Genomic DNA, 27715 nt, shown 5'->3' on the forward strand with positions numbered 1-27715 from the left:
TTTTCAGTCTCCATGTCTTGGTGGCTAGTTCCTTCTGCTTGGAATGCTTCCTCAGCTCATATCCTTTCCTGCCTGGCAGCTTTCCATGTATCCTCCAGAACCAGCTCCAGGGTCATCACCTCTCTGCTTCCCAGTCCCCCCAGACAGAATCCGTATTTCCTCTTCTGGGCTGCCATCACACTCTACCCATAGAACCATTACGGCACGTGCCATGCTGTGTTGTAATTATATGTTTCTGTGTGGACTCCCTCCTACCAGGAAGCCCTGGAAAGCAGGAAACTTATTTTAGTTTTCTTTATATTTGTCTTATCCTCTAACAACAGTATGTCTTCTACATAGAATTTTTGATATGTGATTATTGAATTAGTGACTCTTTTCATCTGCTAAAAAGCAATGCTGTTATTACTCCTCATTTTAATATCGCATATTTGTAAATGTGAATCCTCTTTAATCATTTTGCTTTTCTCCTAGTAAATTCCTCATCTATGCCTGTCTGCTGCTATTCTCTGTGTTGCTGGCCCTTCGTCTGGATGGCATCATTCAGTGGAGTTACTGGGCTGTCTTTGCTCCAATATGGCTGTGGAAGTTAATGGTCATTGTTGGAGCCTCGGTTGGAACTGGAGTCTGGGCACGAAATCCCCAATATCGGTAATACTGCTTTATAAAACCTTTTGGTCTCTACTCTGAGTGGGTGGGGGGGGCAGAATCTTGTTTTTCACTTTTGATAAAGTTAGGACTGTTTTCTTTTCTACTTGTCTGAGGTTTTATAAGAACTATAATATAGGCAAGCTGAGTTCTGTTCTAAGTTTTTAAAAATTAAGTGTTTGATATCCACTTTTTAACAAATGCACTGTTATTTTAGGTGCTTAAGTTCCTAGCCAGCCTACAAAAGCTTAAGTAATCTAACATGCATCCAAAATATAGAACTGTTATACCATGCTAGACAAGGACGTATAAAACCATCATGTTTGGGCTTCCCTGGTGGCGCAGTGGTTGAGAATCTGCCTGCCAATGCAGGGGACACGGGTTCGAGCCCTGGTCTGGGAAGATCCCACATGCCGCGGAGCGACTGGGCCCGTGAGCCACAATTACTGAGCCTGCGCGTCTGGAGCCTGTGCTCCGCAACAAGAGAGGCCGCGATAGTGAGAGGCCTGCGCGCCGCGATGAAGAATGGCCCCCACTTGCCGCAACTGGAGAAAGCCCTCACACAGAAGCGAAAACCCAACACAGCCATAAATAAATAAATAAATAAAATATTAAAAAAAAAAAAAACAAACCATCATGGTTGTAGGAGCAGTTCTACAAACCACAGTTCTAGCTTTGGCCATCAGGGATATATCCTTCTCCACTCAGTCCTGGAACTGGGTCTCCCCTTGTCCCAATCTCCTAGTCCTGGGGTTTAGGACTGTTAGTGTGGAGGAGGCAGCTTGGCCAGGAAACAGTGAGGTCCTGAGACAGGAAAAGGTGAGACCCAGATGCCGTGAAGGAGAGCAGAGCCTTGGGGGCCGGGCAGAGGCATACCCTTTACCTTCGCCCCCCGTCCCCTCACGCCTTTCTTCTTGGATGGTCTTCTTCTGGTCCAAGTTCCTGTCGTGAGCTCACTCCAGTGTGCAGCCTGGTGCTGCTGGGGCCCACAAGAGTCTCTCTGCTCTCCCTCACAAAGTTTGGAGCTTTGGAAAGGAAAAAGGGGGACTTGAGAGTGAGGGGCTGTTGTAAACCATCACCGGGAAGATGAGGAGTGAAGGAATGCCGGGTAGGCAGGTGGGGAGAGAAGAAGGGGACCCGTGCAGCTGCTCGTGTGAGAGAAGTGTAGAAGTTGGGACCATCTCAACTTGTTTAAATCTTTGTTATGAACTTTCAAAATGAGATTTAGATCGAGTAAAATATGTTACCGCATACATATCTAAGAACTTGAAAATAGCTACACAAAGAGCCTTGGCAGATGGGGGGCATTCACGTGTAGCTTAGATTTTTTAAGTTCTTAGATTTTTCTTTTTTAAGATTACCTGTGTGGCCATAAATCTTTTATTTTTTATGAGATATTTTCAGATATCTAATGTTTGCTACTCAAAGAATGAAAAGTTACATAGCTAAACATTTTAAGTTCCACTAGTTATTTAGAAGCTATCTGAACTTTTCTCAGTTGGTTAAATTTAAGATTCCTTTCAAGATTCCCTTAAGAAAAGGAGTTGTATGTGCATAGTTGAATGTCCTGAATGTACAGACATGATCATTCTAGTGTCAGTACTGTCCGATGGAACATTGTTGGGTCCTATAGAAATAACCACTGACCTCATTTTCTCTGTGTCCTAAACTTACAAGTATTTATCACCAACATGACACATCACAAATGTTCATCTATATATTTTTTTAAATTAATTAATTAATTAATTTTATTTATTTATTTATTTATTTATTTATGGCTGTGTTGGGTCTTCGTTTCTGTGCGAGGGCTTTCTCTAATTGCGGCAAGTGGGGGCCACTCTTCATCGCCGTGTGCGGGCCTCTCACCATCGCGGCCTCTCCTGTTGCGGAGCACAGGCTCCAGACGCGCAGGCTCAGTAATTGTGGCTCACGGGCCTAGTTGCTCCGCGGCATGTGGGATCTTCCCAGACCAGGGCTCGAACCCGTGTCCCCTGCATCGGCAGGCAGATTCTCAACCACTGCGCCACCAGCGAAGCCCTTCATCTATATTTTGAATGAAACATTGTCAGCCTTGCAAATGCATTGTTAAGCATTTTCCTGGTTAGTGGCCTTATCATTTTTTTAATTGTTAACCTATTAAGTCCAAGCATGATCCTTAAGCAGCTTTAACTGATTTAAAGAACAGTTTTAATGGCTCTTCTTTATCATCTGCAGGTGTCAATTCATCCTAATGGAATAGAAAGGAAAATAAAAAGGCATTCACAATTGTATTTGCAGTTTAAAATAGCACCTAACAACAGTTACTGTATTTTCTTGAATATAACACACACTTATTCATAAAACTAGAGCTACTTTGATAGTATTGCATGAAATGTGATTTACATGGTTTTTAATTCATTGAGAGACAGGGATCGTGAGATGTAAGGGATATTTGTCAGTTTTTAGCAGTAGAAGCAATCAGCTTAAATAATCTTGGAAGTAGTTGAATTTAAAGTTATGAACAAAAGTGTTTATGTGCACTGTCAAGAAATAATAACTGTGGCTGTCGCTCCTGAGAACGTCTTTATTCAGTTCAAAGTCTAAGTCTGGTTTGGTTGTAAATGTTCATTTCTTGTCCTGTAGTAGTTCTTTGATGTTTGAAAGATTGCCTATTAAGGAGGAATGTTAATTTAGCTTTCTGCCTGATTTTCCTTCGCCTTTTGTCAAATTTGCAAATACAGTCCTTAGTATCCGCATGAGTTGGTGTTTGCCCTGAGCTGCTTGCTTGTTATGGAGATTCCGAACTGAGGGTGTTTTTCTTCTCCTTCTGTCCCTTTTCAGAGCAGAAGGGGAAACGTGTGTGGAGTTCAAGGCAATGCTGATCGCGGTGGGCATCCACTTGCTCCTGCTGGTGTTTGAAGTGCTGCTCTGTGACAGGGTCGAGAGAGGCAGCCACTTCTGGCTCCTGGTCTTCATGCCGCTCTTCTTCGTTTCCCCAGTGTCTGTGGCAGCTTGTGTTTGGGGCTTTCGACATGACAGGTCACTGGAGGTGAGATTTCGTATATGTAAGAAGGTTTTAAAAAGCAAAATCTTTTGGTCAGTTATTGTGATGGAGACTTCTTGTCCTTTGTTAGGAAGAGGTTGATCACTAACGCTAGATCATGGTGTATAAGGAAACGAAAGATGATGGAAATAATCACGTTTCTCTTTCTTGACTTAGAACGCTGGTTTTCCGCCGAGGCCATCAGGCTTCTTCCAGCTTCACGTCTTTCCCTGCCCACCTGGATCAGCCAGCTTCTCCTGAGAAACAGAGCCAGTAGGATAGATGTAGATGTAGATATAGATGTAGATGTGCAGATAGATATACACATGAGGATGTTTATTTGAAGGAGCTGGCGAGTCTGAAATTGATGGCGCAGGCTGGTGGGCTGGACACTCAGCAGGATTTCTCCCTCTCCAGGAAACCTCAGTTTTTGCTCTTCAGGCCTTTTAACTGATTGGATGAGACCTACCCACATCATGGAGGGAAATCTCCTTTTCTTAAAGTCAGTACCCTCACAGCAATACCTAGATTATTGTTTGGTTAAATGACCGGGTACTACAGCCCAGCCAAGTTGACGTGTAATAAAACTAACCAGCACAGCACCTCAGACCCCATGACCAACACTTTGTCTGCTCCCTGGTTAGCTTATCCTGATGGGCCTATATGTTCATTTAGTAAGCATTTATCAAGTATTTACTATACGCCAAGCCCTCTTGGCCTAAACATAGGGGCTACACACACGAATGAAAAAGCAGTGCTAGCAATGCTAATAGTAGTAATGAAAATAATAGCAGATAATATTTATTGACCACTTGCTGTGTACCAGGCCTGGGGCTGGGCGCTTCCATGCAGTAGGATCTCATTGAAGATCTGCAACAACCCCGTGACGTGGCTGCAGTTGCCATCCCTGGTTTCCAGAAAGGGTAGGGAATTTGTTCCTGGCCGCTTATCCAGGGGCAGGGCCAGGATTCCATTGCAGGCAGCCCGACTCCAAAGCCCGTGCGCCGAACTGCCCAGAAGCTGAGGGCCCACAGCCGGGTCCAGAATGGCTCGAGGGGGGAAACTGGACACTGTGGATGCCGTGTTGAGCTGCGTGGGTCGAGAGTGGAGGAAGAAGGCCGCAGTTGGTCGGAAGGGAGAGTGGGAGCTGGTGGGTGGCAGCTCAGGGTACGTGAACCTGGCGAGGGAGGTACCCACAGTGGGAGAGTGATGGAGCCAGGCCCCAGGGCACCAGTGGGAACAGGGCCCCGAGGGGCAGGAGCGGCTGTGCCTGGCACGGGGAGAGCGACCCCTCAGCCCTGGTCCGGGCAGCCGTGGAGGGAGGGGAGCCCTGGGGGCCCGCTCTCAGCCTCCCTGCGCTTGCCCTCCCGCCTCAGACCCTCTGCCCCGCCCGGTCCTCCAAGAATTTGCTCCTGAACTGGTCCGCTCTGTCCAGCGACCTCGCTCTCTCATCTGAAAGGGAGAACAGAACAACAGCAGCAGTGCCCCCTCAGGCCTCTGTTTGCCTCTCGTGCCTCTTCCGTCCTCACAGAAAGGCTCTGGGAACCAGTGCGGCAGGGACCCCGCGTGCCCTGCTCCGGCCACGCGCTCCCTGGGCCCTGTGGCCTCATCCGGGGGCCTCTTAAGCCCCCATCTTGTCTGGCCGCTGGCCGCTCTGTAGCTCCTGACACCCCTGGTCCCTCTGCCTGCGTTCGGCTCCTTCTCTGAAGTATCTTCCTCCGTTCGCTCCTCGCGCATTGCTGTTCCTTAGGATTCCTGGGCGTTTTCTGTCCTCACTGTGCACACTTCCTCTGAATGATCTTGTTCACGCTTCCTGCCTCCTCCGCTGCCACTTACGTGCTCTCACTTCCTAAATTCGCATTTGTAAACTCCGATTTCTACACGAGCTTCAGACTCCTTATCCAACTTCCCCTGAATCTCTATTCCCTGTATTAGTTGGAGGCACCATTTCCACCCAGTCACACTTACCTTTCTACTTTGTGCCTCTGTTGCTTTGCGTTTTTTTCTATTATCTGGGCAAAATGAAGTAAAACCAAGCTTTGAAAATCATTTATAAAAGCTTACATTAAACAAAATCACTGAGATCAAAGATTCTCGATTTTACCTATTTGGGGCCGTGTTTCTCAGTGGGGGCTGGGTATGCTCTTGGCCTTTGGGATAGGAAATGTTTTGTTGAACAGGACTGTGCCCTGCATTTCAGGACACTTATCCCTGACCTCTGCCCACTAAACACTAGCGGAGGTGCTCCCTCAAGTCGTCGTGACACCATTAGGGCCCCTGCACATTTCCTAGCTCTTCCGCAGGTGAGCAGCATTACCCAGGTTGAAAAGCACTGAGAAAGTTCTGTAAATACTGTCGGATGAGGGCTGAGGAGGAGGCTTAAGAAAACTAAACATTTGGAACTTTGTTTCTTAGAAAGTAAAAGCATATACAAGGGCTAGGACTATGCTGGACATGAAACCGTATTTTCTTAATGCAGTATGGCCACACTCTTGGCAATCTACCTACGAGAAGAAAGCACGTGCCAAGAGTTGAGCTCCCTCTTGGTTCTTGTGTCCCAGGAAGGAGTACCTACGTTGGCTAGGGGATGACTGGGGCTAGGTTCCCCCAAAGCCCTGAAGGAGGAGTCCGGGTGAGCCAGGGTGCCCTGTGCAGGTAGGAAGGGGATGGTAATTTTCAGGCAGAGAAAATAACACATAAGAAGCCGTAGATGCAGAAGAAAGTCTGTCATGTTGAGTGGACCAGTGACTCAGGTATGACTGGAGCACAGTTTTGCAAGATGCAGAGAGTCCTAGAGGTGGAACATGGTGATGGTGTCACAGCTACAGTCATGTGGTGGTAATATGAATGAATGTACTCAACACCATTAAACTGTACCCTGAAGGAGGTTCAAGACAAAGAGGGTAAGTTTTACATTATGTGTATTTTTCCACAGTAAAAAGAAAAATATGCCTGGAGCTTAAAGTGTAAGGGAGGGAGCCGGGGAGAAGGGGGTCTGCATAGAGGGATTGGGCTGAGTAAGGGCCAGTCCTCAGTCCTCAAGGCGTTGCTGAGCTGCCCAGGGCACCATAATGAGCTCACAGGGGCACCATGGGATCCCAGACATTTTTGAGGGAAAAGCAGTGATCCCTGACATCTGTAGGGACACCCTACGAACTACTAGCTCCATGTAGTTTATGGCTTTATTATTAGGTCACACTACGTTCATTTCGATGGTGTTATGGAAGAGTCTAAGTTGTTGGCAGTTGCTGGGATGAGAAGGCAATACTGTGCAAAAATCCCTACGGAGAGCAGACGATGAGGGTGGCAGTGCCTTGAGGAATGGTGCAGTGCCAAGTGGCACACACGTCCCACTAGGAATTACTTGTCGTTAGTTAAGAATGGAACACGCATAATATTTTTCTTTCAGTTAACGTGAGGTTTTTTTTTTTTTTTTAGATGGCTACTTAGGATAAGTACTCAGTTTAGATCTAATGACTTAAATCAGTGGAACTGTTAGGTGTTTCTTTTGGCCCAGAGGCCTCAGAAAGGATTGCTGAGTCGCTAAGTGCCCTGGGAACTGGGAACTTTGGGGCAGCTCTGGGCCAGGTCACGTGGCGTCCTGTGACTTTCATCCTGTGGGCAGTGATGAGCCCTTGAAGCGCAGCGAGCGCTGGAGCCAGAAGGAGGGCCGCCTGCGGGGCGTTCGGGAGGAGGAGGGCCCGAGGAGGCAGGAGTAGTCGGGATGGGGGCTGGGCTAGGGATGCTAGAGAAGTCTGCCCGGTGGAGGACAGGTGGAGGACAGGGCGAAGTGCCTGAGCCCGAGGGTGTGGGAAACAGAATGCGGGCTGCCCCCCTGTGTCCTGATTTGGGGAATCAGGCAGCTGCGGTAGCTCCCGGTGAGACAGGGTGAAGGCAGCAAGGTGCTGAGACAGGGTGAAGGCAGCAAGGTGCGGGGGGTGGGGTAATGAACTCAGGGGGGAGAAGGGCTTCCTCTGAAGTGCCTCAGGGAGAGTCGGCCAAGGTGGAGACAGGTTGGAGAAGCGAGCAGTAGGAGGTCGCGCAGGCCAGGGATGTGGAGGCTGGCTCTGCTCCCCACCCCAGGGCGGGGCGAGGGAGTGAAAGCACGTGTGTTTGTGTCTGAGTCTCTACAGTGGGGAGAGAGGCTGAGTTTAAGGCTTTGGGGGGCATCACCATTTAAGGAGAGGAAAAGGCACATGAAAGGGAAGTGTCAGAGACCAGGAGGATGGCGAGACTGCACGCTGGGATCCTCAGAGGAGGGAGGAGTGGTGGGTGATCTCCCACGCTGCAGAGACGCCCAGTAGGATGCCAGCTGAAGTGGTCCGACGCTGCAGAGCTGATCAGGTGACCTTGATGAAAGCAGTTTCCGGGTGGTCCTGAGGGTGGAGGCCGGGCCACAGTGGGTGGAGCTTGGAGTGGCAGGGGTGGCCATAGGGACTCGAGTGTCCATGGTGTCTCACAAAGCTTGATGGTAACAGAAAGAGAGAGCTAGGGCCGTGAGGGGTACTGGATCAAGGGAAGGGTGGGTTCATTGGGTCTTGGGGTTATTTTGTGTTGAATGGGAATGAGTTGAACATGTTTCTGTGCTTCTGGGAAGGATCGTGGAGTGGCGGGGTTAAAGATGCAGTAAAGAATCCATAATTGATGTCTTGATGTGACAGGGTCCTCGAGGAGCCAGAAAGGAAGGGGTGGGATGCAGGCTGAGTTCCAGGTACAAGAAGAAGGCAGTACAGGGATGACTAAGAACAGAGATGTTTGTGGGTAGGCGCAGGAAGGAAGCTGGGGGAGACCACCGGAGATTGCCTCTCTGCAGATCGCGAGCCTGGAAACAGGTCATTGCCTGGATGAGCATAAAGGGCCGAGCAGCCACTGAGCAGAGAGGACGAGGCACAAGGCCAGGGCCAGGTTTCTCCTTGACACAGCACTGCTTTGCTCCTCCAGTGCTGAAAATCAGGAGGTTGCAAGTGTGACATAATAAAACTTTTGCTGCATTATAATTTGCATTGCCTTTTAGTGAGTTAACCAAACAATTGTGGTATTGAATGCAACTGTTATTTTGTTTAACTGATTCTTCTCTTCATTTTTAGTTAGAAATCCTGTGTTCTGTCAACATTCTCCAGTTCATATTCATTGCCTTAAGACTGGACAAGATCATCCACTGGCCGTGGCTTGTATGTAACTTTTTAAATCCTTAAATAAACTTTTCTTTTTATTATAAAAGTTATTCGTGTTTATTGTAGAAATGTTGGACAAGACAGGCAAGCATAGGCAATAGGATAATAGTCACCCATAATCCACTGGGAGATAACATGGTTAGTGGTTTTTGTTTCCTTGTTTGGGGGTTTATTGTTTCATAAAGATAATTGAGATCACACTGCATGTATAACTTGGTATCCTGCTTTGTAGTTCTAGTGCTATATCATAAGCATTTTTACATGCCAATAAAAGGTTTTTATAAGCATAACTTTTCAAGTTTAATTGATGCAAAATATTCTTCAAATACATTTACGAGACTGTCCCCTCATTTCCGAATATTGAAGTTGTTACCAGTGTTTTACGATTATAAATCATGCTGCAGCATATAATTTTGTGCATAAAAATCTTTGCCCGTTTTTTTTTTTTCATTGTTTTCCTAGGAAAGACTACAGAAACAGTATTACTGGGCCAGAGGGTGGGAACTTTTTGAGATTTTGAAATACAAACTGCACTGCCAACTCCCTTTTCAAAAAAGCTGTGCTGGGCTTCCCTGGTGGTGCAGTGGTTGAGAATCCGCCTGCCAATACAGGGGACACGGGTTCAAGCCCTGGTCTGGGAAGATCCCACATGCCGCGGAGCAGCTGGGCCCGTGAGCCACAACTACTGAGCCTGCGCGTCTGGAGCCTGTGCTCCACAACAAGAGAGGCCGCGATAGTGAGAGGTCCGCGCACCGTGATGAAGAGTGGCCCCCGCTCGCCGCAACTAGAGAAAGCCCTGGCACAGAAACGAAGACCCAACACAGCCAAAAATAAATAAATTAATTAATTAATTTTTTTAAAAAAACAACAACAACGTACCGATGACTGAGCCGCACCCCGCAGCAATTAAATCTGAATGTCTACAGATAGGACCCAGTCCAGACACTGTACTTTAAAAAAAAAAAAAAAAAGCTGTGCCAGTTTACACCCCTGCCAGGGGTGAAGTCTGAGTCATGCTAGTGACCTCTTGCTTCCGTTAATGGGTGTTCGGTTAAAACTGATTGTGCATAGATAGATAGAAGAATGGATGGAGAGAGAGATATATATGGCAAGCTGCAAATTAGAGAAAACAGTACGGTTTCAACTAGTAACGCATAGAAAGAAGATGAGACAAAAGGTAGAAGAATTATCTTGCCTCTGGGAGGCGAGGTCTTGCCAGGGTTTGGGGTTTTCTCCCTGCCCCCTCCCCCCCCCCGCTTGATGTGTACTTTTGTACATAATACATTGTCTGTGATGAACATGGTTTACCTTTAAAAAAAAAAAAAGAACAAAGGTAAAAAATATAGTAAAAAAAAAAAGAAAATATTCATTTGGTGACAAGGAAGAAAATAAGGGAACGTAAGTTACCTCTCTAGTGAATAAAGACAAGATCCATCCCTTCTGCCTGAAGTCTTTGATAAAACATTCATAATAAAAAATACTGTCCAGGCACCCATCTTACATCTTCAGGGTACTGTGTCTAGAGAACGATAATTGGGTTCAGAGCTTTCTGTTGTGCCATGGAGGAAACAAATCTGGGTAAGACCAAAATTTTAGTGTAAGGTAAAATCAGAAAAAAAAAAAGATTAGGAATTGTGCATGTTTTCTATAGATGAACACAGGAATTTTTCCAGCCCCAATCCTGTGCAAGTCCCAGCAGGTGAAGCAGCCTGATTGCAGGTTTCCCACAGTGTTCAAGAGAAACCAAGTGAGGCTGGTCGCTAACATTCCACCCACGAGGGCCAGGCCTCTAAGTGAGTCTGTTCCCAGACGTGCTTTAGGAGGAGGAACATAAGGGGAAGCTGTGCACAGCAAACCTCCAGTCAGGAACTCCAAGCTCCTCAGGAGGATTAAAACTCATATACCAACTCAAGCCCTAGGTCTAGAAATGAAAGGTAAAAACTAAAGAACTGTTAGAAGAAAACATAGGAGAAAAATCTTTGGGATCTGGAGTTAGGTGAAGAGTTCCCGGAGATGGCGCCAACAACATGGTCTACAAAAGAAGCTCAAAATTAAAATGAAATTAATGAAAAGACAGGTCACAGACCAGGAGAAAATATTTGCAAAGCAGATGTCTAACCAAGGACATGTATCCAAAGCATCTAAAGAACTCTCAAACCTCTAAAATCTCAACAACCTAATTTTAAAATTGACAAAAGACTTGAACCGACTATTCACAAAGAAGATAGACATATGACGAATAAGCACATGAAAAGGACATCATTACCCATTAGGGAAAAGCAAATAAAAACCAGGATGAGGTACCACAAAACACTCATCAAAATGGCAAATATAAGAACCACAATACCAAGTGCTGGGGCGGACCCGAGGGGCCCGGGCCCTCGCCCGTCGCTGGTAAAAATGCCGAAGTGGGTAGATGCTCTGGAAAACGGCTTGGCAATTTCTTATAAATTAAACATGGAGTTACCATGTGACCTAGCAGTGCCGATCCTGGGTGTTTCCCCTGGAGAAATGTAAATGTACAGCCACACAAAAACCTGGGCACAGATGTTTATAGCAACCTTATTTGCAATAGCCAAAAGCGGGAAAGCACCCACATCTCCTTCCCAGGGTGATTGGATAGCAGGCTGGGGTGCATCCATCCAGTGGAACAGCGCTCAGCAATGAAAAGGAGTGACGTGCAGATACACGCAACAACCTGCAGGCATCTCAGAGATGTTCTGCTGATTGGGAGAAGGGGGCCTCAGAAGGTTACATGCTGTATGAGTCCATCTCCATCACGTTCTTGAAGAGACAAAAGTGTCGTGATAGAGGACAGAGCAGTGGCTGCCGGGGGTTATGGGTGGGTGGGGCGAGGGGGTGACACAGTGATGGGAGAGCACGAGGGAGTCTGGCAGGGTGAAGGAGCTGTCCTGTGTCTTGCCCGAGGCTCCACAGATCTATACGTGTGTGCATGAAAAGTTATACAACTGGACACCAAAGGATAACAGTCAATTTTACTGTTTTGTAAGAGAAGACAAAGGGACAACAGATGTACCCAAGGGGGCCACGCAGAAGGGAGAAAAGGTCACACGGAAGGAGCCTGCTGAGACCCCCAGGACTCATCGTGTGGGCTTGTGTGTGAGGGTGAAACAAGCTTGCTCTGGTATGACAGCAACTGACACAGAACCCACCTGGGCGAGGCAGAGGAGACCGAGTGGCGGAAGCCTCCCGGCCTCGACTTGCAAGTTCATGGAGGGCCTGGGCCCCCTGGGCAGCCCGAGTTGCCAAGGAGCCTTTTGGCCACAGTACCTCTGGCAGGATGGGAAATGACTGGGGAGAAGGGATGTCCGGGTGAGCCAGGGCGCGGGTGGAGGGGAGGCGGGCAGAGCCCAGGGCCCGCTGAGCGAGCTCACGCCTCAGGGAAGTGGCCGCGAGTCCCGTCACCCTGAGGGCTGCCGGGGCAACGGCAACCCCGACAGTGAGCAGCGGGTCCTCTTCTCACGCTGGCCCCATCCAGGCCTGGCACCGTCTTAAGCACAGAGATCCAGGAAGGAGTTGGCTCTGCCTACCCTAAAGACCTTTCTTCTCTCCTCCTCCCCTCAGGTCGTGTGTGTCCCCCTGTGGATTCTCATGTCTTTTCTGTGCCTGGTGGTCCTCTACTACATCGTGTGGTCCGTCCTGTTCCTGCGCTCCATGGATGTGATCGCGGAGCAGCGGAGGACACACATCACCATGGCGCTGAGCTGGATGACCATTGTTGTGCCACTCCTTACTTTTGAGGTAAGCTTTCGGCAGAACCCTTGAGGCCCAGCATCCTGCGCTTCCCCAGAACAGCAGCTCCCCAGGCGAGCCTGCCAACAGAGGACCACAGGACAGTCAGAGCGGCCTTTCTTTGGGGGCCTGGGGGCTGGCAGTGAGAAGTGTACCTTTCCAGCCACCACGCATCTGAATGTATTGATTTGTCATCTTCTAGAAAGAGAAAGTTGGATGTGGTATTTTTGTATTTGAGCCCTGTGGAGAATTATAGAGTGGGTACTGTTGACTCCTCCAAAAAAACAGCAGCAAGAGTTTCCCATAACAATCCTGATGTTGGAAATGTTGTAGGTGGGTGGATTTTGCTTAGTCCTGAAGAGCCGTATGGAAGCTCATCTTGTCCCTTCCCCCAGAATGGAGGGTTACTGTTGCCTCCTGTGGAGCGCAGTTCCCCCTTATGAGACCTGACCCAGGAGGGGCAGTGCACTCTGGCTTCAGAGAGGGTCTGTTTTCAGATGCTCCATCGACAGAACCTCGATTGTTTCTCTTTCTTTAGATCCTGCTGGTTCACAAGCTAGACGGCCACAACGCGTTCTCTTGTATCCCAATATTTGTCCCCCTTTGGCTTTCCTTGATCACTCTGATGGCAACCACATTCGGACAGAAAGGCGGAAACCACTGTATGTACTCAGCATTTCCAAAGTGCTTGAACTGTGTGTGTGTGCACGTGTGTCTGTGTGCCTGTTGCGTGGCTGTGTGTGTGTGTGTGTGTGTATGTGGCCCCGCTTTATGAAAAGACGAGCCTAAGGACCCCAATCAGGGAGTTTCCCTGGGAAAGGTAGGACTGAAGAAGGCCTGGAACCTTCCAGGGGAAGGGCGTGCCGTCAGCCTTGCTTTTGTGGCCCTATGACCGGAGGGAGGCCTGAGCGCGGCAGGCAGCCTCTCTGGGCCCATCCCCTCCGCTGCAACATGGGGACCAAGATTCCTTTTTCCCAGGGGCTCCTGAGGATTAGATGAAAATCCACATCATCTACCAAACCCTGGGCGTCCTCCTGGTGTCTGTTTTGTCCTCGCTCTCGCCAGCGTCATTCCTGACGTGTCCAAGTCTTGTCAGTGGTGCCCGGCTTCTCTCTCTCTCCCTCTCCACCTGTGTGCTGCGATAGCCCGTTCTGAAGTGCTCTTTGATGAGGGCCCCCTCCTCACTAGGCTTTGAGCTCCTTTGCATGTAGCCCCAGAGCACGCCCTTCTGGAAACTAATGCCACAGGGGGTTTTGCCCCAGGAGAGCCAGCACTAAGCTGACGGTTTAGTGGTACCCAGACCGGAAGAGTGGGCCTTGGAGAAGGAGCTTTGAGGCCTAGACCAACACATGCCTGCCATCTTCCCGGACTCCAGAGGGTGATGGAAATCCTTTTCTTGAGTGACATTCTTTGTTGCACATGTGTTTCTCCTGGGCCGGGAAGACTGGAGGATGTTGACATAGTCCAGACACCGCAGATAAAATTTGAGTCTCGTGAGAGCAGTAGTTCACATGCTGGAGGACCCATCAGAATCCCAGGACTGCTGCCCGCCACCCCGCCACAGTTTCTAGTTCAGGAGGTGCGGGCCAGGGCCCGAGATCGCATCCCTGACAGGCCCCAGGGAGACATCTGGTAGCTGTCAGTCCAGGACTGCCACCTGCAGAGCTGCAGAGCCGCAGGGGTTCCTTCTTACCCTTAGTTGGTGTTGAGGCCTTGCTCAGGCTTCATTCCCAAGACATCAGGATAAAGCGCTACAGGGTACAAGGAAAAGTTCTTATTCATGAAAGAAAAGTAACCTGAAATTCAATGGAGACTAGTGTTTGAGAAAGTACATTTCTTCCTTTTCAGGGTGGTTTGGGATTCGCAAGGATTTCTGTCAGTTTCTGCTTGAAATCTGCCCATTTTTGAGAGAATATGGAAACATTTCCTACGACCTCCACCATGAAGGTAATGAGGAAACTGAAGAAACGCCAGTTCCAGAACCTCCTAAGATCGCTCCTATGTTTCGAAAGAAGACCAGGGTGGTTATCACCCAGAGCCCTGGAAAGTATGTCCTCCCACCTCCCAAATTAAATATCGAAATGCCAGATTAGACAGCCCCTCCCAGGGCAGATCGTGAGTGGACCTGGCCCGCACTCTCTTCCGCCTTCCTCTGCCTCTCTGTTCACCTCCGCCACCCCCAGAACTGGAGCTGGAGCTGGAGCTGGGTCTCCGGGGACTTCCATCTCATGCCTTGTTTGCACTCAATGCCTACCAATGACTCACCGCGACAGGACACGCAGGTGACAGGTGCCTGGAACACGCAGCATGGTGTGGGGTGCGTGTCAGCGGCTGTGGGTCTGATGGAGGGAGCCTGGGGAGAGGAAAGACGTGATTTCCCCCGGGCAGGTGCCTGCGGAGCTGGCTTGGAGCCATCCTGGATGGCTGATGAGGCCTGAGCAGGAATAGCTACACAGCTGGTTTTCAAAGTGTGAAAATTTCCATCAAAAGTATTACTGAAAAATGTATTTTTGAACTAGGCCGGCCTGGCCGCGTAGCTCAGATGCCCCTGTTGTGGCACAGTTAGGGGACTTGTGAATAGGCCTCGGGCCCTGCGTGCACCCATGCTGCCTCAGCTGGCCATGCTCCTGCCATGGACGTCGTTTCTCTCTGTGTTTTTACCGGCCCCACTGGTGAGCCCTTTCTAATGGAGTGACTCCGTGCCTGTATAGTATTTATACAAATATTTTAGCATTGTAATATACCGTGTTAAATCCTAGTTCTGTACAGTATATTCTGTTAAAGTATTTTTTTACAAGCTTGTACTGAAAACATATGTGTTCTGTTGCAGAAGTAGAGGCCAGTGGCACCCCTGTCCTGCCCATTGGGGTGCAACCCCTTCATGGGACATTGCCGTTTCCCCTTCAATTTCTCCACATACATAGTAGCTGCTACTGCCAGAATGGCCACAATAAGCAAGAAACTGTTTGTGCTTTTTTCTAACATGCTGGGAATACTGACTTGCAGAAAGCCATAAAGCACGACTGGAAACTGGAACGCTGGAGAAGGTGCCGAGACTAGAAATGGCCAGCGGAGCGTGCGCGTTGAGGTCTGGGGCTTTTTGTCTGCCCCCAAGCTGGGCCCATGCTTTTAGCTAGGAGGACCACGGCTCCAGGAGCTGGGGGTACAGCCACGAGTCAGAGGGAAGAAAGCAGATGTGATGGGAACAAGCAGGCCGTGAGTAAAATAAGGTAAAAGGAGCCCTGGCATTGTCACCTGGGCGCAGGGTAGAGGGGGAGAGGGGGCAGCTGCTACCTTGTCTAAACCGGGCTCCACTGACATCCACCGCGCCCACCACTCCGCCCTGGCGCCAGCCTGTAGGAAGCCTGTGCTGACTGAAGGGGGACACTTGGAATGGTGCCACCTTTCCTGCTTGATGTATAGCAAATGTAGCCCAATCCACTCTGCTCTCCCCCTTTAGCTGTTCAATAAACCGGTTCATCATTTTCCATGTGCACTGTGCGGGTCTTAATTTGGATATGGTCCAGGATGCTGGAAGTCCTGTCAGCGAGCACAGACGGGAACCTCGAGCTGCCACCAGCAGCCGAGGGGAGCGGGGTGGGTGAGCATCTCTCAGGAGTCTCCAGGGGCAGCTGGAATATGCAGTCCAGAGAGGAAAGCGGGGGGCCCAGGGATTCGGCTATTGGCGTGGGAGCACACGGCCACAATGCTGACAGCTGAGGAGGCGCCCGAGAGTGTTTGCGAGTTCCCAGACATTCTAAAGTGGAACTCGGCTTTTCAGTGGTCCTGGGGCATTGCCCAGTCACGTGGGCGCTGAGTACCACTTACATCTATGCAAAATGCACTGTGATTTCTGTGTAGCTCACCCGAGCTGTCTCTGGAGACAGTTAACTCAGGTGGCGTTTCAGCCCACGGTTTGCAAGAATCGACAAGGAAGGCCACCCTTTGCTGGTGATGGAAGGCTTCCTGCACGTAGCCAAGGGCCACTGATGGACCATTGCTTAAGCTCCTTAGATTCAAACTTGCTGTGAGACAGCATGCTTCTCCGTAACCACAGTAGCTGTGAGTTAAGTGTCAGGTGCCTTGCCTCCTGCTGTATGTCCCCCTGAGTCCTCAGGACCCCAAGAAGCACGTGCTCCTACGAGTATCCTCGTGGGGAAGCAGAGGCTCCGAGGGTGTGAGCCAGGCAGCTGGGGGATCAGCAGGGCTGTGGGTCCGGCCTTGGCATCTTCTGGCAGAGCCCTCGCTCTCACCCACTGGGCCGGGCACCTGGGCCCTGGGCTGGTGACATATTGGGTTTGGAGGCGTTTCTGGTTCATGGAAATCTCAGGAAGATCCTCAAGCCTGTGACCAGAGTAGGGGGGTGGGGCATCAGTGTAGGTGGCGGCGCACGTGCGGAGAACGTGCCAGACGGGTGGTTGTGCAAGGCCGCCTGTCTGATGCTCGAGCAGCAAGCCCCAGAGCAGGATGGCAGCACTCACGGCCTGTGCGCAAACCCAGACGGGGGTCCCGTGGACGGCGGTCAGCGGAAAGTGAGCTGCACTGTGGGTGAAGGCCCAGGGCGACCGCCCCGTCCCGGGTGACAGGAGACTAGGCGTGCAGAGCGGGACCAGCCTGGGGTGGACACGTGCAGGCTCAGGAGCCGCAGGGGACGGCGGCCTGTCCTCCTCTGTCCCCAGGAGCTCACCCATCACCTCTGCAGCCCCTGCCCTGGACCTCCTGCAGACCGATGGCAGGGCGTGGAGAGGGTCTCCGTGGAGGACCAGCTGCCCGGCCTGTGATGGTGCCAAAAGGGCAGGGTGCCTACGCCCTTGACCGTGGACCCCGTCCCGGACGTTGCTCGTGCTTGAAAGCATGGGTGCTGTGCAGGGCCCTGAAGGCCAGTGGACACAGAGGAGGAGCTCTGACCTCGTGGGTCACACGTGGGTCCGTGCACGTCGGCCTGGCCCGGGGGCTCCGGGACCAGAAGGCCGTGCCCGGTTTGCACGAGGGCTCGGCCTGTGGCTCTGCACCCGTGCACGGGTGTCATCGTGCCCCCTGCGGTGACGGGCGTGAAGCAGGAGGCTGACGTGCTGACGGGCCTGCCCTGTATGATGTCACTTCCTGGCTGGGCTGTGATGTCACCCCCGAGCAACCGGAGCACTTTTGTGAGGGGCTGAGCGGGAGTGTGAGCCCAGGGTGCTGCCGGCCGCGCTGCGCTGTCCTGTTTACGTGAAGGAGGGACACACCGCCCTCTGCATGGCTGAGGACGAGAAGGGCCCCTGTTTAAGAGAGGCTGCCTGCACCTCCTCATGAGGATGAAGGGGAGAGTGCGCACTAAACCTGCATCCTGGAAGGTGGACGGCAAGCCGGCAGCCCTGGGGTACCTCCCGGCGCCCAGCACCTCGGAGCTGCAGGACGGCCTCCCACTCTATCCTGAGGACATCCAGGGGACCCCGAGCGACCCGGAACTCAACCATGCAGCCGCCCTGGCCAGGACTGACTCTGTCCCTCTGGCCCCTCCTCGGACAGCAGCCGAGCCCCCCGCGCCGGATCCCGACGCGCAGGCTCTGGTCCCTCTAGGCCCTGGCCTGGCAGAGGTGGCCCAGCCCGCCGAGGTCCCCTGGCTCTGCTTCGCCTGGCCTCCCGCCCAGATGAGTCCTCACTGGCCCATGCTGGGCCTGGGTGCCGCGCCCCCCCAGCTCCTCAGCCTGCCCCCGCGCGTGGCTCCCGGTGGCCGCGCCGCTGCCTCTTGCGCCCCCTGGATGCCCGAGGTGGCCGCCAGGCCTGCCGCCTCCCTGACCTTGATCCCTCGGCCCCTGAGCCCCTTCTGCTACTACTGCGTGGGCTCCCGCTGTTTCAGGGAATACCCAGCCCCTCCGGGCGGGCCCACAGAGGACCCTGACCAGGCAGACCCTGCAGACACACGGAGGTGGTAACGCGGTCACAACCTTGCAGGGCAATAAAGAGCACGGGGACATGAGAGCGATGTTCCACCCAACACGTGTTTGGCGCCTCCGTCCTGGGCCCGGCTGAGCAGTTGAGTCCCCTCAGCAGGAAACGATGACAGGGGACAGCCCACCCCCGGCACAGTGCGGGCACCTAGCAGACACCCGGTGAAGCCCCTCAGACGCCCTGCCTCCACTCACTAGAGAGACCCTTCAAGGGCTTGACAAGCGCAAGGAAGGGCCTGGCATCCGCGGCTTCACGGTCGCGGGGACACCGTGTCCAGCAGGGTCTTGATTTGACAGATGAGAAGAGCTCAGGCCTCCCCGGGTCAGAGGCCTGAAAAGAGCCCTTACTGTCCTGAGACGCACAGGGGTGGAGGGGACGGTCCCCGCCAGGGGCCTGCGGGGGTTCAGTTTGGGGGTGCTCTCTGGTGTCTGGACAGCAGGACTGAGGTTTGCTTTGCACTGCGGGTCCTGCGTCTGGTGACATGTTCTTGGTTCTCTTTCCCTTGCCTTTTCGAGCTAAACACTTCAAGGGCGCCGTGCTCCAACACCCTCTGGTCGCTGGGGTGTTGAGCTTAGAGTGCGAGTCCTTGTGGACGAGCCCCCCTAAAGAGTGTTTGCCTTGAGGAGCAAAGGAAGTAAAGCTCCACGGTCATACTGTTGAGATAAGAGCCCCGAGCTCAGCGGGAGGAGAGAGCGCACACACCAGTCCACCAGAACCAGAAGACTGGGGGCTCCCTTCTTTGCACTTTGGCGGCAGGTAGAGCAGGCCCCCTGAGACGGGCACACTGGGCGGTGCAGGACAGGAGCGCCGTCACCCGGGCGCTGACCTGCAGGTGCCGCCTGGCCCGGGATGCTCGCGCTTACAGCCCGAGGCCTGCTGATGCGCGCTCAGCCCCTTTCTAGGGTTCGTTGACTGGGGCACGCCTTAGCTTTTAAGGAGTAGGTTGCTCTCCTCTTGGTCGTGCACTTCCGTAGGCCTCGTGACCTGGGACCACAGGGAGATGCTCCTATTTAAAAACCACTTTCCCGTTCACCTCAGCCCGTGGGGAACTTGCTTACGTGTAACTCTACAGAGAAAGGGGAGATTGTGCGGACTGTAATATCAAGCTATCTGCTTTTCACAAAGGCACCTTTTGATTTACGAAGTCCAGGCTGCCTGGCGTCAGTAAAGAGAGCAGCGGCGTACCTCACGCCAGCGCTGAGTCCCTCTAGACTTTGCACCGCGTGTCTGCGGACTGGCGTAGGCTGAGCTCCCGCCCTCCTGGGCTGGGTAGAGGCAGCTGCCCAAGCTCCCGCAGGAGTAAAGGGGACGCGAGAAGGGGCTTCACAGGCTGACCTGTGACAGCCACATAGAGTCGCCGAACCACTTGTGCCCGGGCCACCAGAGGAGAGGCCAGGCTGGTCCCGAGCCCTGGGCTTGACTTCTGTTCCCAGGGCGTCCCAGGCGACAGTGTCTAGGACAGTGGAATGGCTTCTCAACCGGAAAGGGTGGCTCAGAGAGAGAGAGGGCTGCGTCACAAGTGCTCCAGACTCTGTAAGGGTGACCCTGGAGGCCGAAACGGGCAGAGCCACGTGAGTCTGGCGATCGATGGCGGACTCACTTGCCACCAGCTCTGCCCGAGCCTCCTTCAGCCCCGTGGTCAGCCCGGGGCTGCCCGTCCACCAGCCGCGGCCTCGTCGCCCTCGCTGCCGGCTGTGCCGATACCAGCCGCGGCAGGGCCCCGAGGGCTCAGCACCACGCGGACACACACGTGACTGAGCCAGCTCGCACTGGTCAACGACGTACATTCTGGAAATGTGCTGGGTCCCCGCTTCGGGGGTGGGGGGCGGGCGTCCTGAGCCTGCGTCCCCACGAAGACAGTGAGCAGGGTCAGCGCCCAGTGATGTGTGCAGAGCACTGAAGGCCAGGGCGCGCCCCCAGCTCACAGCTGCTGCCTCCACGTGTGGGGGACGGGCTGGGGGACCTGGCCAGGCCTCTGTGGCTGTCACAGCGATAGGGCGACATCCCCTCCCAAACACTGCTAAGGAGGCGGCGGGGGGGAGCGGGAATTGCCTGGAGTTCCAGGGGTTAGGACTCAACACGTTCACTGTGGTGGCCCGGGTTCAATCCCTGGTTGGGGAACTAAGATCCCTCAAGCCTTGTGGGGTGGCCAAAAACACAAAAAAGGGAAAAAAAAGGAGGGTTGGGGGAGGAGGGGAAGTAGATCCAAGGTACCAGGAATGATCCAACCACCAGCAGCCAGAGGAGCCGCGGGTCAGCCCGGGTGAGGGGTGGTCCCATCTGCCGCTCCTGTCTGTCACAATCCAACAGCTAGTGGACGTCAGGGGGGTCTCTTGAGCAACCCAACAGCAGTGCCCCAAAATGAACGATGCAAAAATGGACAGAAGGGAAGGAAGAAACAGGTGTACAATAGAAGTGGGAGACTTCAGTTCCCCCTGTGATGGATTCAAATGGATCCCCCAGCTCCCACCCCAACCATTAAATCCACCTGTTGCAGTGCTAATCCCAAGGTGAATGTATTTGGAGATAGCACCCTTGGGGGAGTCAGTAAGGTTGAATGAGGTCATAAGGGTGGGGCCCTAATTCCACAAGAGTGGTGTCCTTTGGAAAAGAGGAAGAGACAGGGAAGATCTCCCTCCCTCCCTCACCCTCTCTTCCTCCCTCCCACCCTCCCTCTCTCTCTCTCTCTCTTTCTCTCCCTCCCTCCCTCTCTCTCTCTCTCTCCGTACCTTCCTACCCCTCTCTTTTTCCCTCCCTCGCCCCCCCTTTCTCTCTCTCCCTCCCCCTCTCTCTGTCCTTCCCTGCTCCTATCTCTCTCCCTTCCCTGTATCTCCCTCCCTCCCCCCTTTCTCTCTTGCCCTCCTTCCCTCTCCCTTCCCCTCCCTCCCTCTCTCTCCCTCCCTCCCTCTTTCCCTCTCTCTCTCTCTCCCTCCCTCCCTCCCGTCCCCCCCCAACCTGTGCACAGAAGCAGCCAAGTGAGAGACCAAGAGAAAACCGGCTCTCTGCGAGCCAGGAGGAGAGGCCTTCCCTCACCAGATAGTCCACACGTTAAGCCACACAGCATCCCTCAGTAGACTTAAGGGGATACAAACAAAAGGACTGAAATCATACAAAGTATGTTCTCTGGCCAAAATAGAGTGAAATTAGACATCAATAACAGAAGGAAACTTGGGAAATCTGCAAAGAGAGGGAAATTGTGCCAGGCCTCCCCAAATAACAGCATTAGTCTGGGACGATGCCAAATGCAACAGCACAGGATGAGGGGCTGAAACAGCAGACACAGATTCTCACGGTGGTGGGGCCCGGGAGGCTGAGAGGGAGGGTCCAGCAGGGGTGGCTCGTACTGCGGCCGGTCTCCTTGGTTGCAGGTGGCCGTGCTCTAACCGCCCCTCACGTGGTCACCCTCTGTGCACGCACCCCCAGGCCCTGCCTTCTCTCCTTGCATGTGCTGATCTGCTCTTCCCTCAAGGGCGCCAGCCATCTTGCTTTAGACCTCATCCCAATGGCCTCACGTCAACCTGAGAACCACTAACTCCCGTCACAGTGACATTGTGAGGTTCTGGGGGTTGGGGCTTCAACATGCAAAATTTGGGGGGACGCAGTTCAGTCCGTGACAATAGCCCAGGGAACACACAAGACATCACAAGGGAAATTAGAAAATACTTTGAAATGAAGAAAACACATACCAACGCCCCCAGGACTTACGGCACGCGGCCAAAGAGGCACTTGGGAGTTAAAGCTGCAAACACCTGTGTTCAAATGGAAGCAACACCTCAAATGAATAGCCTCACCTTGAACAGGGACAAGCGAGAAAAAGAGTAAGGCGAATCCAAGCATTCTGATAACAAATTTTCACGAGAAAAGGAAAACTGCACTAATCCACGTATGCGGGGATCAGAAGACACGTACTGGTTTGGAATCTTCACAACGTGGGGGAGGGCGCGTCTTTCTTACACACTCAGTAACAAGAGCTACATCCACCGACCACTTCATTTGGCCCAGGCCTTTTACAAACAGGTCACATCATGGGGAAGCCCACGCCAATGCTTTTGCCTTGTACTATTACGAGGCCCATTTTACAGACGGAGAAATCGAGGCATAGGGAGTCTCCATGATTTGATCAGCTTATCACTAGAAGGACTCTTACTCAAGCTGAGCTTTGTGTACGTGCAAAGCCCCGTCCCTGCACTGGCCTGACTTGTCTCCCCAACAGTCAAGGGGGATTCAGCTGTCCTCCACGGGGTCCTACTACCTGATGCCTCAGGCCACATAATGGAGAAAACACAGGGAAGCCAGGCATTAGTGCCCATGAGAGCCTGACACTGGATTCTGCCCACGTGGCCTCCCCAGCCCCATCAGGTCACCATCTCTCGTGAAATGGACACGAGGGCCAGGGAGGAGGGTGAGGGTCTAGGACTGAGGGTGTGAGGATGGAGAAGGGTCCTGGACGTGGGGGTCCGAGGCACGGCCCTCGGCAGGCGGCTCTTCTGCGCAGGCTTGGGCCCTGCTCTCTCCTTCCACTGCCCACTCTGCTCCCTTCTCTCCCGGCGGCGTGGTGGCCCCACCTTCTCCTGCAGGCTCACTTCCCCAGGCAGACTGGCTGTGAGGCAGGCGGCAAGCCTGCATTCAAAGCACGGGGACCGCCGGGCTGGAGGACTCTCAGCACCCCCACGGGGCGTGAGTGTCTGTGCCCTTCAGGGCCCCGTGGATGACCTCAGTCTGGGTACTGGAACATACATGACGCGTTCTCTATACATACATGTGGTATGGCGATGCATGTGTATATAGGCACATATATTCTACACACATGTTATATATATACATAGGACACACACTGCACTGCACAGACATGTAAAATGTATTACTCACTATGAATGAGGATGAAAAAGTGACAAACACGTAACTCCAACAGGTAATATGATCTAATCATCAAACAAGCGTTTCCCTAAATCACCTGCCACTGCTCAGGCCTCTTCAGCTAAAACTAAACGTTTCTTAAAACAGGTTGCCCAAGTCTGGAGGCTGGTGAGGAGCCCCGAGGGGACGGTGTGTGGTTCTCTGTGCTCCCCCCACGGTCATGGGCGCAGCAGCCCCCCATCCAGCATCTGTGCTGGGACTGCAGCCTTACTCTCAGGGGTTGAGGAAGACCCTCCTGAGTGAGGATGGAGGGGTCCAGCAGGCCCGGAACAGAGGGTCCCCCAGCAAGCAAACCCCCCCTACTGGGACTCCTGGGGCACCCCGGGCCGGGCTGTCGGGCTGCCCATCCCACTCCGCCGCCCACCTCCTCAGGGATCTCGGGGGGTCAGAGGCTCGGTCTGTGGGGCGCAGTCTCAGGTGGGCAGAGGGAGGGGCCCAGGTGCTGCCTGGAGTCGAGGTGAGGACCAGAGGAGGACTGAGGGCCCCCAGGGGATGCATCTGCGGCCCTCCGACAGCCCTGGGAGCCCCCCGGCATGCTGTCCGGATGCAACATGCACTGATCCCCCTGGGAGGGGGAAGGGAGGGCCTGGGGCAGGGAGGCCAGGGCCAGGTCGGCAGAGGGAAGGAGCCCAGCCCCACCAGGAGTCAAGGTACAACCATGAGGGGGACTCGGAGGCCGCAAGGCATCCAGGGCGGCCCTGCTGTCAGCCCTGAGAGACCCCCGGCAGGGCTGTGGGAATAAGCGCCACCCCCGACCCCCGCTTCCCTCTCAGGGGTCCTGGCTGGGGAGGGCCTGGGTCTCAGGGGACCAAACACAGGTGGGCAGAGGGGGGGGCCCGACCAGCTGGGAGGGAAGGTGAGGAGCCGAGGGAGGGCTGAGGGAACCCAGCGGGATCATCTCAGCCCTGGGAAGCCCTGGGCTTGGTGGCCTGATGTGCTGTCCATAGATTCCCACTGGGGGTCTCAGGACAGTGAAAGCCTTGGTGTGAGGGTCCGGCCTTGGGTCAACACAGGGGGCGTCCCAGGACCTGCCAGAGCTCAAGCTGAGGACCCTGAGGGAGGACAGAGGGGACCCCACAGATCCCCGCCCCTGCCGACAGCCCTGGGCAGTCCCGGGACGGAATGAGCACTTGGCAAGGCGTTTTGATTTCGGCATCCAGGTCTCAGAGATACTGGGGACCTGGGATAAGGGGCGGGGCCTCATGAGCGCAGAGGGTAAAATGTCAGGTCCCTGGTGGACTAAGGTTAGGGCCCTTAGGCAGGACTGAGGGGACCCTGAGGGAGGACAAAAGGGACCCACCAGATCCCCGCCCTTGCAGGTGGCCCTGGGAGGCCCCGGGGCGGGATGAGCACAGTAGGCCTGTCCTGTCTTCCTGACGTCCAGGTCTCAGAGATACTGGGGACCTGGGATAAGGGGCGGGGCCTAAGGTGGGTGGAGGGGAGAATCGCAGGTCCAGCTGGGAGTCAACGTGAGGCCCCTGAGGGAGGACAGAGGGGACCATGGACCTCAGATCAGAGTCGGCCCTGGGAGGTCATAGGGCAGGAGGGCCAGTTACAGCACTTCCTGACATCCAGGTCTCATAGAGAGTGGGAACCTGGTATGCGGGGCGGGGTGTCAGGTGGGCAGAGGGGAGATTCCCAGGTCCTGCCGGGGGTCAAGGTGAGGACCCTGAGGCAGGACTGAGGGGACCCTGGACCCCAGAACAGAGGGGACCTCAGAGAAGCTCACCCATGCTGTCAGCCCTGGTAGGTCCCCGGCAGGGCTGACGGGACGTTGCAGGCTCTCACCTCTGCCACGTGGTTGGGGATGGAGGCGTCTTGGGATGCGAAGACCTTGGTCTGAGGTGAAACATCAGGTCAGCAGAGGGAGGAGTCCCAGGATCTGCCAGGTGTCAAGGTGTGGACCCCGAGAGAGGACTGAGGGGAGCCCAATCCCCGGAACAAAGGGGGGCCCACAGAAATCTGGCCTGACCCAACGGTCAGCCCTGGAAACCCCAGGCAGGACCTGTCTCACAGACCCCTCCTCATTTCCAGATGGGTGGGCTCAGGGAGGCGGGAGCCTTGCTCTGGGGGTCTGGCCTCAGGCCCTGGCAGGGGGCATCGTGAGCACTGGGGAGACCCCTCCTCACACAGAGTACTTGGAGCCCAGCCGGCCCTGCCCCCTTTGTCACCCGTGGGTGTCCCAGAATAGGTGGGTACATTGCCCCTCACTTCCTCTTCTGGTGTCTTAGGGAGGTGAGGCCTTGGCTGAAGGAGATGAGTCACAGTCAGCAGAGGGAGCTGTCCCAGGCCCTGCAGGGTGTCAAGGTGGAGACTGAGCCGACCGCCCATCGTCCCAGCACAGATGGACCCCACGGCATTTGGTTGTCCCTTGTGAGCCCTGTTAGCCCCTGGGCACCATGGCCTGATGTGGAGGTCCTCCCTTCCTGCTTTTCAGTGCAGGGAATGTGTCTTGAGAATTTTGCCTCAGGACAGCAGACAGAGGGCCCAGGCCCTGCCAGGGGGAAGGGGAGGCCCTGCCCTAAGCGAGCACACAGGGGGCCACCCACACCAGGACAGTGGGAACCTCACAGAGTCCGGCCCACCCCTCCTGCCAGCACCGAGGGGCCCAGGGCTGTGGCACAACCTACACCCGAGGTGCGCCCTCCATTCCCCTTACAGGGGCTCCAGGAACCGGGAGGCGAAGGCCCAGGTCTGAGGCACGTGTCCTCAGGCCACAGAGCAGAGGAGGCCCAGGCAGCGCCAGGAGTCAAGGTGAGGTGCGTGCCCTGAGTGTGCACCCAGGGGCTCCCCGTCCCAGAACACAGGGGACCCCACAAGGCCCAAGTCACCGCACCTCCCCACAGCCCTCTCAGCCCCGGTTGGTACCTGGGGCTGTGCTGGCTGCACCCTGAGGGGCCACCTCGCTTCCTTCTTCAGGTTGGCAGGGGACAGGCCGCCCAGGAGGAGCGCCCCTGTGATGCCCGAGGGAACCCCTCCAGGCGAGCCCTGTAAGTGGCCTTTGTCAGAGCTGCCCAGGGTGCGTTTCTCCGCCGAGGCCGCTCACACCCCCTCTCTCCCCCAGGTCCGTGGTCCGTATCTGTCACCCCTGCCCAGACTCCCGTCGGCGGCCCGACCCCAGTCATCAGGGCCCTGGTCGAGATGAGCGAGCTGCGCCAGCCTGAGGCAGACCTTCAGGCCCCAGTCCAGGCCCAGGGCCCCGTGGAGGCGCAGGTGTTCGGGGCTGCGGGCGAGGAGGCCGCCTCCCCCTCGTCCTCCTCCTCCCCCGTCGCCCCCTCCTTCTCCGCCTATGCCGAGTCCTTGCCCCAGGAGGCACTTACTGTGCTGATGGCTGACCTGGTGGCGTTCCTGCTCCTCAAGTATCGCACCAAGGAGCCGATCTGCAAGGCGGAGATGCTGAATATGGTCCTCGGTGACCATCGGGACCACTTCCCCGTGGTCTTCAGGCGAGCCTCCGCGCACTCGCAGCTGGTCCTTGGCCTCGACGTGAAGGAAGTGGACCCCAGCAATCACTCCTATGTCCTCGTCCCCACCCTGGGCCTCGCCTAGGATGGGATGCTGAGTGACGGGCCCAGCATGCCCAAGCCCGGCCTCCTGGTGTTGCTCCTGGGCCTGATCCTCCTGGAGGACGACTTTGTTGCCCCAGAGGAGGAGGTGTGGGGAGCACTTAGCAAGGTGGGTGTGTGTGCCGGGAGGCAGCACTACATCTACGGGGAGCCCAGGGAGCTCCTCACCAAAGTGTGGGTGCAGGAGGGCTACCTGGAGTACCAGCAGGTGCCCCACAGCGACCCCGCCCGCTACGAGTTCCTGTGGGGTCCCCGGGCCTACGCGGAGGCCAGCAAGTGGCAGGTCTTGGAGCATCTGCTCAGGGTCAATACCTTGGGTCCCACGTCTGCAGAGGGTGTGAGCGATGAGGAAGAGGGGGCCTGAGCCAGAGCAGCAGCCAGGCTCCTTCCAGGCCCACATCCAGCAGCTTCTCCCGTGGGGCAGGAAGGGAGGCTGATCCTTCGCTCGGAGTTTGAAGAGGGAGCGGTTAGCTTTCTAAGTAGTGAGGGCCCGGGCCTGTCGGGGGAACCCGGTGTGCAGCATCTTTGGGTTCCTGTTGTGTATGATGACATGGAATTTCATCTCTGTTTTCTTTAGGAAATGTTCAAATATTGTTCCACTTAAAAGAAGGCTTAATAAGCTTCAGTATCTAAGTTTCTGAATGACATTAATCACACATGTATTTGCACTAATTCAGTTCAACAAGAGTTTTGCTATTGTGTAA

General features: G+C 54.1%; 1 protein-coding gene and 1 pseudogene across 1 annotated transcript in view; both read left to right on the top strand.

Moving 5' to 3' along the window:
* TMEM185A (transmembrane protein 185A) overlaps positions 1-16086 on the top strand; it is a 36207-nt gene extending 20121 nt beyond the window's left edge. The window contains exons 2-7 of the mRNA XM_057538704.1: positions 472-648; positions 3466-3673; positions 8755-8838; positions 12427-12603; positions 13133-13256; positions 14443-16086. Coding sequence (XP_057394687.1) covers positions 472-648; positions 3466-3673; positions 8755-8838; positions 12427-12603; positions 13133-13256; positions 14443-14687 — 1015 coding nt within the window. The 3' untranslated portion in view covers positions 14688-16086. The remainder of the gene's footprint in view (positions 1-471; positions 649-3465; positions 3674-8754; positions 8839-12426; positions 12604-13132; positions 13257-14442) is intronic.
* Positions 16087-26586: 10500 nt separating this feature from the next.
* LOC130706325 (melanoma-associated antigen 10-like) lies at positions 26587-27375 on the top strand (annotated as a pseudogene).
* Positions 27376-27715: the final 340 nt, after the last annotated feature.

This window comes from Balaenoptera acutorostrata, chromosome X (genome assembly GCF_949987535.1).
Source record: "Balaenoptera acutorostrata chromosome X, mBalAcu1.1, whole genome shotgun sequence".
Taxonomy (NCBI): Eukaryota; Metazoa; Chordata; class Mammalia; order Artiodactyla; family Balaenopteridae; genus Balaenoptera; species Balaenoptera acutorostrata.